At 37.5% G+C, this 18491-nt stretch overlaps 1 protein-coding gene across 2 annotated transcripts in view; it reads left to right on the top strand.

Annotated features, from left to right (window-relative positions):
- Positions 1–18033, top strand: part of OCA2 (OCA2 melanosomal transmembrane protein) — a 175915-nt gene extending 157882 nt beyond the window's left edge. For both annotated transcript variants that reach the window (XM_086740677.1, XM_086740684.1), the window contains exon 23: positions 17946–18033. In XM_086740677.1, the coding sequence (XP_086596803.1) occupies positions 17946–18033 (88 nt within the window). The remainder of the gene's footprint in view (positions 1–17945) is intronic.
- The last annotated feature ends 458 nt before the right edge of the window (positions 18034–18491 follow it).

Consider the following 18491-nt stretch of genomic DNA (forward strand, 5'->3'; position numbering starts at 1 on the left):
AAAGTTGGCATAAATACCCCCAAGTTTATCTTTCTCAGTCTATTTAAACAATTTTTTAAAAAAGAGAAATTTCTTTCTTCTCAGGAGTTTTTTTGGACTATCTCTAGAAATCTCCTTGTCTTACTGAATACAGATATCAGAGCAGGATGAGATAGACACCTCTAAAGTTTCCATTTGCTGTATTGACTGGGTGTCCTTTCACTGCAGTGACAATTTAGCCACCTCCCATGTAGTTATCTATGTATTAGGCACCTGAGTTTAGGTGGATGAATCTGGAGCTGAATCCCACAGTCCAGGACATGTCAAGTGACTTCAGTGTAATGCAGATGTTCCTGATGTTGATTAGCTGTAGCAGTGTAATCACAATTGCACGGCTAACGAAGCAGAATGCACTGAGCTCCATGATGCTGGGATTAGACTGCTACTCGTACCTCTGCTTGCAGATGTAATGCTAGCTCAGCCCTGTACACACTGTTTACATTGTGCTATGATCTTTGGTGTAGCTGTGGTTACATACACCCAGAGAAACCTATCTTGCTGTTAAAAAAAAAAAAAACAAAAAAAAAACAAAAAAAACCCACCAAACCTCACCTTTAATGGCAGCCACAGCAGAATGTGGAAAACCAGCAAGCCTGTGTTTTTTTTTTTTTTCCAAAGGAATTATTTGATTCATTTTAGATTAGGGCAGATGTGTCAACTGTCCAGGGACAAGCACTGTGAAGCCAAACGCTGGAAAACTCAAACAGGCAGTGTGACCACACCCTGCAAGCACCTTCAGAGATAATGGAACAAATTCTCAACCTGGCAGGATACTTGGTTTTCCAGAAGCCCCCAGTGTTGGGGATTACCGTGTTTGGTATTTTAAGGCAACAGTTTTTACTATAGTCCAGTAAGCCTCAGGCTCTAAGTGTACTGATGCATGATGGAGAGTAGGGCCCATGAGCTGGATTGGCTGAAGCACACAGGAGGTGGAACATGTGCCCTGGATGAAGGAGTTCAATATCATTCATTGTACTGAGGCTCATGTCACATACCATTGCTCTTAAACTTATTTCTGAGATAAATGGAAATATCAGAGGCTGAATTGGTTTTGTTTTGTTGTTGTTATTGCCAAGGCTGATCCCATCTCATTTTTAAAATTAAAACAGTGAGGACTGTGATTGCTGAAATGTATACACACTGGCGGTCTAATATATCTCAGTTGGAGCTAATGGACAGTCCTCAGTGAGTTTGGGGGATGGCAGAACTAGGACAGACCATTCCCTTTTGAGAAACTCAGCTGTTGCTCATGCCTCTTTAAGGGTTAGGCATTTATGGAGCAAATATGAGTCCTGCTAATGATAGTGTTAAACAAGATAAAAATATTTTCCCTGTTGTTTAATGACATTTCCAGAATCTCCTGGACATTTGTTTTATCTCTTCCTGTGAAAGAACACATTTTTTTTTCTTAATACAAACATTTAGACTGTGTGCTGTCACTGTAGGTGCTGTTGAATCACACACAGAGTTTATGAGATAGTTCAGTAACGTGGCATAAGCCAGGAGGTGATACAAGAAATCTACCGCAAGAAATTGTCTTCTGCCGGATGGTGATGTGCCTTGCTGATAGATGATTACAAGGCTGCTTATTAAAACAGCAAATGGCTTTTGGGCCACTTGTCTAGCTTTGGGACCAAAATGACCTACTTAATCTAGCAATATCTGCATCTCTTTGTTGCTGATACTACATTTTTTTTTCTTCCACTGCTTGTTTAATTTAAATGTAATTCATGAAAACATATATTACTAAAAATAAGATGCAGGTACATAAATTCATGAAACAGAAGTTCACTTCCCCAGACTGTAAGAGTTATCTATCACTTTCTGAGGCTAGCATAACGTTTGGTAGCTAAATGCTCTTGATTGCCAGGATTGTGAATGAAGACTGTCAAGGCAAAATCTTTCGGTAGTGCAGAATATTTCATTTTTCTTTTGATATCAGCTCAGTTTGTGGAGACCACTGCATTTCTTCTGGTAAGCGCTTCTTTTGGCTTCATTTAGAAACATATTGTGCTTCTGATTTATGGTGCGCTAGTACAAAGTAGGATTATTGTGCAGGTAGTATCATGAGGATTGCCTTCATGTGCATGTTCTCAACCCAGAGCTGCCTACTCCACCCAGGTTTGTTTCGCCAATTCATGCAGTTGCTGTTACCACAGAGCCAAGTTCTTGCCAAGGCCCAGCACAGAAAAAAGGTGAGGTGCTGTAAAAGGGCTGATCAAAAACATGGTACCTGTCTAGCCAACCTATAATCAGAGTATAAGATTGTTTAATAGTAATGAGTACAAACAATAGGGTTCAACACACCTAATTTAGGCTACGTAAGTGAGGTGTTTAACCTGCCCAATACATCCTGTGTGGTCAATATAGACAGAAGATGTTGTACCTGCCATATTGTATCTGCATGGATGCTAGCTTACCACTAAAACATCAGTAACTGTATCAAAGCTTCCACTTTCTTCAAAAGAGAACTAGTGGAGGGATGCAAAGACAGTCCTGCAATTATCGAACTTTTGGAGCTGGAGAGCTCAAGAAGCTTTGGCTTCTTGAGGCCGAAGAAAAGGAAATTGAGAAACTGAGCTGAGAGAGCCCTAGGTTAGCATTTTAGTTATGTGTATAGGCAGGAAAGAACAATTACACAGAGCTAGTCTGCAAGAGTTTTAGATGTAGGTTGGATATGAGACTCTTAACAGAGATGTGAATCCAAACTGCCTAAAAGGATGTGTGAGGATAAGGAGTACAATAATACTGCTATGAAGAAAGGAAAAAAATGGAATGATTTGCAGAGGAAAAAAATGAGAACTCTGGTGGCTGGCATGAAGAGTAAACTGATAGCTAGACACCAGTAAAAACTTGGCAGAAGAGTGCACTGAACTTTGATTTGAAGAGTGACGTTAGCTTAATGAGAGGAAGGAGATCAGTGAATTGTCAGCACACAGAACATTGCTGGATTGTATGTAGTCTGTAGTGAAATTACCCAGAGATGGAAGGCAAGGGAAGGGGACAAGAGGATCAAGGACAGCATCTCTTCAGCAAGAGGTACAGTTACGTGCATATGAAGAGAGATCAGAGGAGATCTGGAAGACGAAGCAGCCTCCAAAGCCAAGAATAGTACAGGCAGCTGTGTTGAAACCAGTGACTCTGCTGGGAGGACAAGAAAAAATATTGCTTCTCATTTCACTTAAGAGGTCAGTGGAGTGGACTTTATGAGAGTGATTTTGTTGGCAATAAAATGAAATGCTCTGGTATTATAAAGTATTTTTAAAGTTTCTGTCACCGACTGAAATAAAATAAAGAAATATGCTGAGGGCCAAGCTGAGGCCTGAAATTAAATCTGCACTTGACTGTAGCAGTTTACATTACAGCTTAGCTGAGGAAAATCCTATTTCTTTGATACATATATATATACACTAACATGAAGGAGAACTACATGACCTGCATTAGAGTTTAGAGCTGACCCCACCAAATGCTGTGAATATTGCACAAGATTTATGCTTATTACAAGGAGAAATAGGCAGCAGGTAATTTGTAACTTTCTTGTTGCCCCTGCAGGGCTTTTTATCTTACAGGGTAAACTAATTTCCTTTCTCTGCCATAAATGCGTGTGCATGCATACCAAGGAACAGAAGCTTTTTGTCTCAAATGCAGACATTCAAAAAGCTATTGGTTAAATCTGCAAATGCTTCATGCATTTACATGGACTTTGATGTTCTGCCATCGTACTAGTAAGACGGCAGAACACCTTCTCACTTAAATGGTTACTAAGATTATCTCATGTTTCCAATATTGTGCAGAACATCTAGTGGGTATGTTCTGACACAAAGCATATTTAGTCAGTGTATATTCTGAAGTGCTAGCAATTAGTGTGTCAATGCATAGAAGAATTTGAAATACTAAATATGTGCTGTAGCTGATCATTAAATAAATGACTTCAGTGACACTTCTGCAAGTTGTTTATTTCCATTGTAACTACACAGAATGGTATATTTGGTGCAAACTATTGATGTAGGTGCATTTAGAAAAAACCTTCAAATACTTTTTGCATGTTTAATAATTTCAACCAAGACATACAAGCAGTTCACTTCTTTGTATTTTGGCAGAGATTATTCATCATAAGAATAGTTTGACTTTTCAGTTATGAGGAACACTACTAGAATATAAATTTTTTGCTTTGTGAGATTTCTGAACAGTACTCAGAATATTTAACTATTCAGAATACAGACTGCATGCAGATGTATTATCACTTTGAGTAATAATGAAAAATTATTCACTACTTCAGCAATGTTTTTGTGTTCAGTAGGTACATGCCTGAGTAGTAAACTGATTAAAATGCTCCTTGTTCTTGAACTTTGCTAGAGATCATCTATTAAGTCATACAGCTGTTTTAAAATATTTTGGTAAATGGGACTTCACTTTTCTGTTTCTTATTAAAGTCTGAGATATATACTGTGGGAGTGTCAACAGCAGCTCACTAGTTAAAGATTGCCTTGAAATTTACAATTGAATTGTGATAATAACTTTTCTTTTTTATAAGTTAATAACTGAATTTTAGTTTTTATATTTAATTTAATTCCTCAGGGATTACATGAAATTTCAAATCAAAATTTATGCTAATTCATGCTGACTTTTACCTTCACATTTCTTTTTCTTCCTCATTACCTTCCCACGCTTATAAGTATTCTGATAATAAGTTGGAGACTAGAACTATGTAATGTAAGCACATGCAAAGCAAGATCCCTTTCTCTAATCATTCTTGAATTATATCAAGGTAAGCTTTTGGCATATCTCAAGATCAGTTAGCTACTTGTAACAGGTATGTTTCAAAAAAAAAAAAAAGAACACTTTTGAAAAACTCTTTGTTCTAACTTTTCATCTAATTTTTCATCTGGTTTCCTGTGCAATCATACTGCTGAGAATGTGCCTCTGTGTTTCCCACTTAATAACTTCAGAATGTTCTTACCAACTTCAAACACTTTTGACAGGGGAGATGGTGGTGGGGAAAGGGGGCTTGATTTCTCAAATATAATGAAAATCCCTGAAATGTCATCAAAGCTGGTGGCTGGGAAGAGGAAAAGAAACTCTATCAGTATTCTCATGGAGGGAAAGTGTAGTCTGAGTCCACATTTCTTTACACACTGAAAAAATCCATGCAAGTGACTGTCATTATAAGTTATGGAAGAGAGCTTCAGCTGGAGCTTTTTACTTTGTAGGAAAGTCAATCAAACTTAAGACACAAATTGGTGGGAAATAAGACTTCATTATTTTCCAGGGTGCATAGAGCTCCTTGTCAGTAAAGGAAAGATTCATCTCACCTGACTTTTCCATTGTAGAGCATTGACATCTTTATTTCCACACCCAGCTCTCATTGTAGTCAATGGAGAGAAATAACTTTTAGAAGATGATTCATTTCATCGTAACACAAACAACTAATAAAAGCTGAACAAATTCTCCCCTAGAAAGGCCAGTAGCTCAGCTGTAATCTTGTGCAGGTGTGTCCCACAACATATGTTATTTTGTCACATATACATGAAATGCCTTTGTAAGGAAAGCTGTGGTGAAAGAGGGTGTGGAGTAGTCTTTATTAGAGACAGCATCAAAAGGTAAATAAAAGATAATTGGAGAATGGCACACAGCAAAGCAGAGGTGATACTCAGCTCTAGGGAGATGCAGGGAAGATTATTAAGATGGAGGGACTGTGGTCAAGATCTTCTATATAAATAAACCAATGCCACTGCAATGGTGATTTAGCTACAATGTTTTATTCATCTGCTTATTCTTACAGTTAAACATAAATTGATCATTGTGCCTTTGGATTTTAAACAAACAAGTAGCTGGTCCGTCACTCTACTCAGTTTCTGGTTTTGTTGCACCTGGGAGGTCATATAAAATTAATATACAGTTGTTTGTATTGAGCAAGATATATTTGAATTCTCACACATGTAATGTCATATTTGCTGGCATAAACATTTTTTTTTATTAAAAAAATCCTACTTTTTGCAGCTTCATATAGTTATTACATCAAGTGCCAAGTTCCTAGTTAATTACAGCGTGCTCAATTTGATTAGACAATCACTATAGTTGCTGAACAAGAGTCTTATTCAGAGATTATTGAAATTAGAAAGTTTCTAATTGAATAAGATACTTTAGCAATTACCAGAATTAGACAAAAAGTGCTGTATTGAGAATATTTGCTTGGGAAATTCTGTATCTCTAAGCGTTGTTTTGCAAAACAATTTGCAAGAGATCCAAACACAAAGGTAACTTAAAAGTAGGAAGACACATGAAGTCTGGGAAATTCAGAGAACACTGTCAGCATGAAGCTTTTATACATTTGCCGTATCAACCCTGACTCATAAGCCTTCTTAAGAGAATACATTAATTCTTCTCAGCTTGAGCTTACTTTATCCCATGCTTCATGTTTACTTGACAAAGCATCATACACACATTTGGAATTATATCAGAATCATAGTTTTACACAGCATTTCATTTTCTCCGGTAATTTGATATTTTTCATAGAACTGGCAAGGTGATTTTCCCTCTGTTACTAAATAATATGTCAGACAAACTATCCTGGTGTCTCCCAACATGATCAGAAAAAATGAGGGTTTCATATTTCTGTTGTTTTCATTATAGTGCATTTGAAACTAGAACTGCTCAAAGTAAATAGTGCTTTTCATGAAATAGTAAATAGATTTTTATTTTCCAGTGTAAACTAGACATTATTTCTCACAAAAAAAAAAAAAAAAAAAGATGTGGTAATATTTACTTTATTCTTTGCTTTTTTATTACTTGAACTTAGCAGTGATTTTTGATAATTTCAAAAAAATTGTCTTCCTGATTTTATTTACACATTATAATTAATGCAATATTTTTGGATTTTAGTAAGGGACCAATTTTATTCTACTTGCCTTGAAAAAATCAGGTAAAGAAAAAAGGAAGAATTAATCCAAAGAAAGTTTGAAAAGGAATTCTGATTATTTGTTTTTTTTTTTTCCTTTGTAATACAGTTTAACATGTATTACTAAATATTACTAAATAATTGTTAAAATATTTGTGAGGTTTTTTTTTTTCTCCTGGGTTCGTTTGTTATTAAGCCTCTTTTTTTACTACTTGCTAATAATGTAGGCTGAACAAAAACTGTTAGAGGGTCAAAATTAAGTGGCATCCAAATACATAAATTGTTATCCTAGTACTATGGAAATTATCTAAAGAATAGACTTTCTAAAGGCAAATGCCAAAAAAAAAACCCACCCTAACTTATTTCAATTTCAAACAGTCAAGAAATTCTCATGTTCCATCTCTAGCACTGTAATTATATTAATGCCAAGATTTTGTTAAGATTTTGTTTCATAATCCTACAGCTGGAATGCATCAGAATGCCTCACTGTACCTTCTGTTTCCAAGACAGGAAATTCAAAAGTCTATTGACCTTAGCTGAATAGGCCAAATTCAGAGAAATAAACTAAAATGGAAAATGCCTTAAACATATCTGAAAAAATGATCATGATAGTTTAGAAAGATAATAATGTGATTCTGTTGTAGGACTTAGGGATGGTTTAGAATCACTTGATGACACTTAAGCCAACAATTTGATTGTCCAAGCTGTTAGAAGGAAAATGAAACTACTAAAACAATAAATGAGGAAGACTAGGGTGGATATAGCCTTGGTGTAAATGGTTGGCCCAGGCCATCTGGTTTCCTGCATAACTCAGTTGCTGGGTAACTTCCATGACGCTCCTGTGTCATGTTATGAGCTAAGTGTAGGCCCATGGAGCAACGCCAAGGTGAGTTGGTGGTGTATGCTTGCATTCCTGGAGCACCAATCCAGCTCTTCCACTGCAGAGAACGAGATGGGAGGCAGAAGTTAGTGAAGCAACCAGTTTAGTTCTCACCCACTTGATGAAAATATGAAGATAGTAAAATGTCCTTATATTTTTTTTTAAATTTAATTTTATTCCCATTTTTCCCTCATTTCAGTCACACTGTAATCCTTGTTCCCCATGCAGGCCTGAGTAACACTCATGATGGTGTGGGTTAGATGACAACACTGAAACTGATGTGGTCTTTCTCAAAGAAACTTCTGAAAATTTAGTGCATTTTTACGAGTTGAGAACTGGAGTTTCTCAAGCTCTGACCCTTCAATTTGAAGCACCTTAAGGGTTATCTGCCTTCTGTAACAATTAGACAGTAAACTCCAATTAATGCTTCTGATTGACTTGCAACACCTGTGAACTGGTCAAGTAGCTAGCCCTTGTTAAAACATCCTGCTAGAGGTAATTATCTGTCTCTCTATACTAGACTTTTTCTATCTTGTCCATCTGTTAGGTCTCCTCTCTCATTTCACAAGAAAAGTTGGTATATATTTGTGACAGTCTGGAGGAATATATTTGTATAATATTTTGTAATTTTTTTATGTAATGCTTTGTATATGGAAGCTTTAATGTGCCGAGGAACTGAGGCACTTGGAATAAGATTCACTTTATGTATTAGTTTTCTAGTGCAGGTAAAATTAGACCTGTGGTTAATAAAACCTTTCCTTGTAGTGACCACACAAGAGCTCTGTAGGTTCTCTGGGGCAGGAAGACCTGTACACTGCGGTGCACCATGATGGCAAGGGAGAGCTTGGGAGGTTCCAGCTGCCCCCTTATTTGCTTTTGGTTGATGTTTCATCGTGGACTGCAGAGTGCACCCTACTCGAATGAAAATCCCCACTCTCTGTTCTTCTCTTAGACTGGGTGGCCTAAAGCATTAGGTTTGTGTCGGAAAGTTTACTGGCCTTGCAACATCAACAACCTTTTTTCAGGAGGCATCTCCTGAGTTCATAATGAAGAATAATCATTAGTGCACAGGAAACATCCTTCTACTTTTTAATTCCAAATGCAATTACATTGCTCCTTTGTCCTGGTAAACTCCTGTACATGAATTCTCTATCATCACATTATATGGCACATGAATGGGAGTCTCAAAGCAGGGAGAAAGAGGAGAGAGGAACAGGGTGGAACACATTCTGTCTTATGTAGCACCTGGTTATTTAGCAAAGTCCAGGGCTCTTAAAATAGTTGAGAGTGGTCTATTGGAATTACTAAAGGACTGACTGATTAATTGCTACTGTAAAATGTAATTTTCTTTTTATCTTGTGCTTTAATCAAAATAAAAGCATATTGGAAAAAAAAAGACACTAAGAAAAGTGTCCCAAGATACCCTTTGTGAGGGCTGGGATTAAGGACATTAATGGGAATAACATTCAGGCAACTTCCATTCCTGAATCCTCACTGAGAGAACGGAAGACAACACAAAGGCAGTAAAGGTTATTTATTTTGAAACATTTTGGAACTAAAATAAATCACAATTAATTTCTGCCATATCCTTTTTCTTTGGTTTCTTTAGACTATGTAGAAAAATAAAATAGTCTAAAATTTTTTTTGTAGATACAGTTTGTTTCAAAAATAGACAAAACAGTATTTTATGATAAATTTCTGTAGCAGAGAGGTTTGAACTATAAAAAGGTATTTTAACAAAAATCTGAGTAGGCCTCAAATTTGCATTTTGTAAAGCAAAAAGCATATAATAATAAAAAATGCATTTACAGTATGTTAAATGTTTCATAAGATACAGAAACACTAACTGTAAACATTGCAAAACCTGTTTCAGCAATCCTAATGCATTCATTTTTTCTGCAGTAAATCTCACTGGTTTTGTATAAATCTGTCTCGTTAGTAGAATATTTGTATCAGAACCGTTCAAACAACTAATGAGAACAATTCACTATCAGCAGTACTGAGGTTTATACTCACAATTGGTACATGAGTCTCTTAAAGTACTGTCAGAGAAGATATACGTCATGGGTTTTGTCTTCTAGTCGTCCATGATGATTTTAATCTTCTTAAACTGAGACTCACAACTGCACCTCATTACACAGATGTGTGGGAGAGGAATACGTATGGCTTTCCCAAGGAGCAGAATCAATTTAATATATGTACATTTCCCAGACTTCAGAATGGCTTGAAGGTTTCATAACAAAACCAGAAGAGATCATAACAATCCCAGATTGTTTTGAGACCTGTCTGGAGGATGTGAAGAGCAAATATATTGCTAATATATGACGATAGATACAAGAGTGGCACGAAGTTGTGATAAGCTCAGAAAAACACTAGCAGATCATCTTGGGTCTCTATGTCACAATTTATCATGGCATGTTTTACTTCTTTAGTAAAACAGGAAGGGAACTAGTCTGTCTGTAAAGAACACCTTTCCCTAATAATGAATGGAAAGTCTACTCTGCCTCTAGGGCTTTCGTATTAAAGCACCAGGTAATGGATTGTTAGGGACTGTTTGGGGATTCAAATAGTTTTGGCAATAAAAAAAAATTGTCATTTATGGAGCAGGAACTCATGTGAATTGAAACTATTTAAACTAAATATACCAATAAAATTTGTTAGAAGGTGTGCATATGTGAGTTTGCAAAATTTATCTCAGCTCTAGTGAATGTAATGGTAAACAATTTGTCTAGCTGCACACTGGCAGTAACAGTAAACACTCTGTTTGCAATTCTTTGGTTTCTCTGGAGCACAAATGTTAGAAACAAAATCGAGTATCTTGCACTGGAACACGGAGAAAAGCCATCTGACTAAAGATGGAGCTGAAATTCTGTCTGTGACATATTCCTTTCTGCCAACACAGAGCATTTGAGATCACTTGTTTTCAAATAGTCATAACAATGCTGCCTGGCAAAGAATAGAGTTATTGCTTTGATGAGAAACTTCTGTAGTTTTGACAGCTCACTCTGGAGCTTTAATGTTGTGTACTGTATGTTTGTTGAGAGTATCTGTTAATGGAAAAGTGAGAAAATATACTCTTTTAAATGGACTATACAGATTGAATTACTGACAAAAGTAGATATAAAACAATTTAAGTTTTGAAGGGATTTGTAGATTCTAGCATTATTAAAACTGCAAAACACCTTTAGGAGGATTTTCTAGATGGTGGGAGGCAAAACCTGACACCTTTACATTTTCTCACTTGGGATGTAATTTCCCCTAGCTTGGGTTCACTCCTAGCAGTGACTGTATGGGAAATCTTGGCATAGACTCAAACTAAACAGAATATAATGAGAAATTACTATAATTTTAGCAATCAGAAGAAAATCGGATTATAGATTTTGTTCTGTGATTTAAATTACACAGTAACTCCTGTGTATAGTAACTAGTAGGTAGCCACATTGTAATTTTTATGTACTTCCAGACTATATGAAATTCACAGCAATTTAATGTTGAATTAATGATCATTTGCAGATTTAGCCACCTGTTTTCTGAGCTACAACAGGTGTCTGCATTTGAGGGGCTCATGGGCACGTGATAAACATTTTGAATCTGTTTTCTTAAAGCCGTTGGTAAGGTCCATACTTTCCTTTCAGGTAAACTGGATCAGTATGTCAAAGAGTTTGAATTATGGACATGTTGACACAATGAAAATAACAGGACACTCATAAGGTAGTCTGCACTGAAAGAAAGGGAGAGAAGAAATAGGATGACAGGAAAGTGACCACAGATATAACAAGAACAGAGAAATTTACCAAGAGGAAAATTCCTAGTGGCTTAGAGAGTAAGACAAAGAACAAATTAAAAATCTTTACTTTCGGTTTCCATTCCTTTCCAAAGCCAAAGATAAAAGGTAGAGAATTAATCAATAGAGCTAATAAAACCAGATTTTTTTCCCCCCAAGGAATTATGATGTTTTCTTTTTTAACAATTACGATGAAAAGTCAAAATAAACTTTTGAGAAATCCTCTCCATAGGAGAATCTGGCAGCAAATAATCACAATGAAAATGAGCTATATATCTAAGAATGTTAGAATAAATAATTTACAGACTGTTTTGGATAAATCTGAAAAAATATGGAGAGCTTCAGAAACTACAATATTCACAAGAAAGTCTTATATTTATAAAAATAATTTTATCCTCTTCCCTTTTTTTCCTGAATAAAAAAGGATTTCACTGTGCTATGTAATCCTAGCTGAGGTACAGAAAATGAACTTGCTCACAGAGCTCTACTGCATGAGACTGTAACTTATGTAGACCTCTATAACTTTTGTTAGCTAATTGAGTTCTGTTCTTCATCAAGGCAAAACTGTTCTACCTTCCACTAAAAAACCACCCTTCTAGAGTTCGATTCATGAGAGTTATCATATATTATTTTCATTAGGATCAGTGAATATTGTGGTTATACCCTTTTGTTGAAAATAAATATAAATGAGTTACTTTGCAAACTGAATTATGAAGCTTCATTAAAAGATGTAACTTTTCTTTCATTCAACAAGAACCTTATGTATCTTCTAAGTGTACCCACACCTAAGTTTCTTTTTTGAAGCTACTTTCATAGGTATTTAGATGTTCTTTTAAAAATGAGCTGGTGATTATCAGACTTCCAGAGCAAAGCATCACATATGATGAGAGACTGCCCAAGAATTAGAAGAACTATTTGTCATCTACCCTTTACTATATATTTTCTGATTACACACCAATCTTCAGGTGTGCAGATGATGCTTTCTTATCCTGTGTTGAGTGACAGAGTAACAAGTAGGTGGATGAGAATCATAGAATGGTTGAAGCTGGAAGGGCCCTCTGGAGGTTCTCCTTGAGCAGGCCCACCTAGAGCTGGTTGCCCAGGACTAACAGATGACCTTTGAATATCTTCAAGGATGAAGACTCCACAGCCTCCCTGGGCAACCTACTGCAGTATTTGTCACTCTCACAATGAAAAAGATTTTCCTGATGTTCAGAGGGAACCTCCTGTATTTCTGTTTGTGCCCATTGCCTCTTGTCCTGTCACTTGGCACCACTGAGAAGGGCCTGCCTCTGTCTTCTTTACACCATCCTTTCAGGCATCTATACACATTAATGAGTTTCCTCCTGAGCCTTCTCTTCTTCAGGCTGAACAATCCCAGCTCTCTCAGCCTTTTCTCACATAAGAGATGCTGCAGTCCCTTTATCATCTTTGTGGCCCTTCGTTGGATTCTCTCCAATATGTCCATGCCCCTTTTGTACTGAAGAGCCCAGCACTGGACCCAGCACTCCAGATGTGACCTCACCACTGCTGGCAGTACCTTACCTAGTGCAGCCCAGGATACTTTTAGCTGTCTTTTCTGCAAGGGCACACTGGTGGCTCATGTTCAACTTGGTGTCCACCAGGACCCACAAGTCCTTCTGCAAAGCTGAGGTTATACCTTCTACAGAACTTGCAGTATGAAACTGATATGAAGTGAGAAAAGCAAAAATTGAAGTCTGATGCAAACTCCACCAGTTGAGTTTAAACTGTATGTTAAATTGCAAATACAAGCACGATAAGAAATTAGATTTTACTCTTTTTAAACTCTTACCTCTGACTACCACCAGGCTTCTTTCACTGACAGTGGTTTGGTCTTGGTAGATGTCTGCTGTTGCTTTCCACTGAGGAACTACTGAAGGTTCCCCACTTCCTTGGAGGCATGGTTCTTCCACAGATCCCTCCAAGGATGCACAGGCTGTGTAAGTTATGAGCTGTCAAGGAAGGCAGTGCCTGTAGGTGTGATTTTTATGAGTGAGAATGCTTCATATGTCATGTCCCAAATCAGGAAGAACAGGGCACTCAACCTGAGTCTTGTACACTCAGATGCTGCTGGCTCTTGAAGCATCACAAAATAGAGCTGCAAGCTACTATAGGAGATCAGTTTGTTCAGGAAAATGCAACTCAGACCTGAAAGGCTTAGCTATTATTGTTTAGAAAATAGTATGGGGTAAACTTATAACCTAAGAAAACAGTAATATTAATATCTGTAGATACTCATTAAAAATGAAATTTATTCTCAGAATAATCGTATCAGTTTCCTTTTCTTCTAAGTAAATACAAGACTAGAAATCTTGCAGCGAGGTAGGATCAGAAATAAGTAGGTCATTGCCAGTGAGAAGCTTCACTTTCCTTGCTGTTTTTCTGCTCATGTTTGATTTTTAATACATACTTCACACTTGCTTTCACAGGGTTTCATCTTATTCATTCCAAATTCTCATTTTAATTTGTTAAGAACATGGTGAATTCTGTTCTCCACAGAGTCTGACGTCTCTCCTGTGCTGGGGTGATTTGCAAACTTTTCACTACTGGATCGCTGAAGTTATTAATAAGTAAAACTTTGTCCAAGACAAATCCCTGAGCTTCTCACTTGAAATGCTTTCATTATCTCACACTGAACTAACATCTGCTTGTTGTGTATATTTAAGCTGTGCAATTTCATTTATATTGCAGTTTTGAGTGTAAGCTTCTAGTATGAAGAGTAGGATGACTGTCAGGTTCTGTCATCCATCTTTTCCTTGTGTCTGACCCGGCTTCCTCTCTGCAGCAGTGCAAACTCCGGGAGCTGCCTGTGGAGAGCTGGGAAGAACCTTTTGTACCACGCAGGACGTGTATCTCCCTGCATGCATAGAGGGAAAGGGAAGAAAAGGCTGCCCAGTGCAGGATCCGCCTGCCCTGTTCCCTTAGTTTGAGTGTAAAAATGTCGCATCAGATGTGCTGCTGTTATAAAATCATGTAAATATGCCAAAGACACTAATTAACGTTTCTTACGAATCTGAAGTTTTAGCACAAGACAGAATTTTATGACTTCTGAACACTACCTATCCTTTTTCCTGGGCAGGTGCAACTGAATGACATGCTGCTTTTTGACTCCAAGGAGTATACTGAAAATTAGAGTCGCCGGAAGTGATTTTTACATTGTTTAAAATGGGTTCTTAGATTTTCTATAACTAAAGAAAATGTAAATATTGAAACATTATTTTGCCTGTGGCCTGGAACAGTAACTTCCTTTGGGGGACTGCAATGGGTAGTAGCATAATAGAGCACTGAACCAGCTCAAGTAATGAATTAACTCTGCAGTAACTAATACCTAGTGACTGAGCTTTACCTCCCCTCTCTCCGGTACACAAATTCCACATTGACTTTGATCCAATTACATTAGTGCTCAGGCCACCAAGCCTGAAATTCAGGCCTCAAGTTGAGGGGTAATTGTCCATGCAATGAGAACAGTGGCTTCGTTGTGCCCTGTGCAAGCATCCACACTAAATGAAATTAGGTTCCTCCCGAGACTGGCTGTGTCTGGCTCCATCTACACATTTGACTGACGCCGTGATAGTGGGGGTTTGATTACCATTCCTGCGTATTTGTATGTGGCCCTCTATAATTCATCTGGGTTTTTTTGCACGGACCTCCTCCAAGCTGGAGCTTCTCTTTTCCATGGCTGAGTAGTCATTGAATCTTTCTGGATCCTTCCTTCCCCTTGCCAGTCTTCACAAAGGTGTTATATTGTCATTCACTGCTCAGCTGCTGTGTGTTCTCCAGGAAGGTTTGTTAGGTTGCATTAGTACAGATTAAGACTTGTGCTGTCCCCACTCCTCCCAGTACCAACTCATTGTTTGGTAACTGCAAGGTCAATAAAATTCTGTTTTCTGTCAAACAACAGCCAATTTTCTTATGAGAGTTGTAGTAATCTCCGGTTTACCAGCCTGCCATGTGGATACAGCTGCAGGGAGCTTTCATTAGATATACTGAAGGGTGTAGGAGGATTTTTTAGCCATGCTACTTTATTTCTTCAGCCATTGCTGGTTTTGCTTATTTAACCTATCTGGACACTTTTATTTAAGTGAGATTAGGGAAGGCCAGAGATCGGATTTGCTGAGGGAAGGAAGGAAAGAGCCTGAGATGCAGCTGGCTAGCCATCTAGTTAATCTATTTATTTCTTGAGTTTTTCCTAAAATCAAGAGATGCTTTAGCTCTGCTGTTTTACAATAGCATCAGCTTAATCATAGTTTAGTGACTGAAAAATGATTCTGCTTTTTCAAGTAATGAGTCATTCAAAAGCAATGATCTGACCAGTCAGTCTGGAAAAGAAATAATACTTATCTGCAGTATATTTATGCATCTTCATATGAACAACAACAAAAAAAGAAAAAGTAATGTTCCAAATGCATTTCAGACTTTTCAGGAAATATTTCAAAGCTTTGACAATCCTATGATCCTTTCTAATAATTTTTCATACCTTTCACAACTTGAACAGAGCCAGCCCTTCTTTCTTCTCCTCTCCTTTTCTCTTTTCCTGAGTCCAAATACCAACTTAACATTAACGTCTTTGAAGCCAGAATAGCAACAACAATGCCTGTTACCAAAATGGCAGAAAAGGCCAGCACACCAGGTTCTAAAACCCAGCAAGACAGAGGAGAAAGTCTCTGGAGCTAGAAATGGGAACGGGCAAATCCAGCAGGCAATATTGGGTCATGGACACAGGGACACACCAATGTCTTCAGGGGGATGTCAAGGAGACAGAAACAAGATGATCTTTCAGCCCTGACAGTCTTACCCTTTGTACATTCCCAGCCTTGCAAGGGTTTCCTTTTGTTGCTGATTTGCCTCTATTTCTACTGGTATGTGAGATGGGCTCACTTTGATAGTGGGTCATGAAGCAGGCATTGTGGACAAGATTGTTCTTCACCAAATAATTCCAACATTTTCTTTAGAGTGTTTGAGTTTTATTCGTTTCCTAATTATTCTGCAAACTTTATTGGTCAGGGCTGATTATTTTTGTGTTTGCAGTGACCCTCACTCCTGGTAAAATTCCTTAGTCTATAACTTGAACCAATGACTGTTAAAGGTGAAAGCACCTCTGATTTTTTGGTCACATCTATGCCTCCTTCAGTCAGCTTTTCAGCAAAATAGCAATGAAAGAAACATGTCTCATGAGGATCTCAAGATTTAGAGGAATGTCACAGCTGCAGGTAGAAAGAGCAGACTGCAGTAAGCCACTGAGAAGTTTAATTTTCATTATGTACAAGTATGTATATTAGAGCCTTTAGGTACACTGGGGACAAAAGGAAGACCATGGAGAATGTGGGCCCTCTCTGGAAGGAAAGGGGAGACCTGGTTACCCAGGACATAGAGAACGACGAGGGCTGTAGCCACATCACCCAAGTCACAGAAGGCAAAACCAGGGACTGGGAGAATGAAGAACTGCCCACTGTAGCATAAGAGCAGGTTCGAGACCATCTAAGGAACCTGAAGATGCACGAGTCCAAGGGACCCGATGAGATGCATCCGCAGATCCTGAGGGAACTGGTGGATGAAGCTGGCAAACTGCTATCCATCATATTTGAGAAGCTGTGGCAGTCTTGTGAGATTCCCAATGACTGGAAAATGGGAAACATAAGGCCCATTTTAAAAAGGGGAAATAAGGAAGACCTGGAGAAATTCAGGGTAATTAGTCTCACCTCTGTGCCTGGCAAAATCATAGATCAGATCCTCCCGGAAACCATGCTAAGGCACATGGAATACAAGGAGGTGATTAGTGTCAGCCAACACAGCTTCACTAAGGGCAGATCGTGGCTGGCCAGTTTGGTGTCCTTCTATGATAGGGTTACAGGATTAGTGGATAAGAGATGAGCAACTGGTGGCATCCACCTTGACTTGTGCAAAGCATTTGACACCTAATCTGAAGTAAAATGTACTGGATAATCTATTCTAATGCTGGATAATTTGTAAGAATTGTTATTTTACCCATATAATTGCATATTGTCTGGGGGAAATCACTAACAACACAACAAGGCATGCTAGTTTCTGAGACAGATTAAATTGGAAGAGATGCCCTAAAACCAATGAAATTACGTTAATTTTGACCACTTATCTCTTAAATAGGCTGGAAGTAGAAATGTGAGCTTGAATATTGAACTTGTAGACATTATAATACTCTCAGTATCTCCATGCTTTTGGCACTACTGTAAGCATATTTAAGGCTTGGAATGTGTAGGATAACTTAAATTTCCTTTTCATAAATTGCTTGGAGAACAAAGTATTGTATCCTTATTGATCTTTCATTTATTTTATTGTTGTTTCAGGTTAGGTTTCCCCATGATGATTGTGTCCTGTACCATCGGGATGTGCTATCTTCTTGTTGCTCATGTCGTCCTAGGTTGGAACTCATAGTAATTTATACTCTCAAGACTCAAAGAAGCTTTCTCTTTCATTTAGTTTATATATCAGAACACTAAGAACACATATAAAAGGAAAAAGATGTGTAAAGCCCCAGCATATGGTATCAATAAAAATGGTTGTCAACATCAGGTTTGGTCATTCTTAACCTTCTGTTTTGTGAATAATTTGCAGAACTAGACAATCAAACTTAAAATAATCCATATATTTAATTATTAATACAAGTATTGTACAGATGCAAAGGCACCATGACAAGGGAATATGTTGTGCCTGAAAGTTTATATTGACACAATCTGAGTATAGTCACAGATGAAAAACTCATTCACAATAGCAGATGTTCAGTAATTTCTTTTTAGGGCTTCATTTGTCTTTGTCAATGTATTTAGCTATTTGTATTAAAGTAACTAGTATTCAAGTTGTAATAAGAGACAGTTAAGCAGAAAGTCTGTACA

Source organism: Chlamydotis macqueenii, chromosome 1, assembly GCF_036417535.1.
Source record: "Chlamydotis macqueenii isolate bChlMac1 chromosome 1, bChlMac1.mat, whole genome shotgun sequence".
NCBI classification, from domain to species: domain Eukaryota; kingdom Metazoa; phylum Chordata; class Aves; order Otidiformes; family Otididae; genus Chlamydotis; species Chlamydotis macqueenii.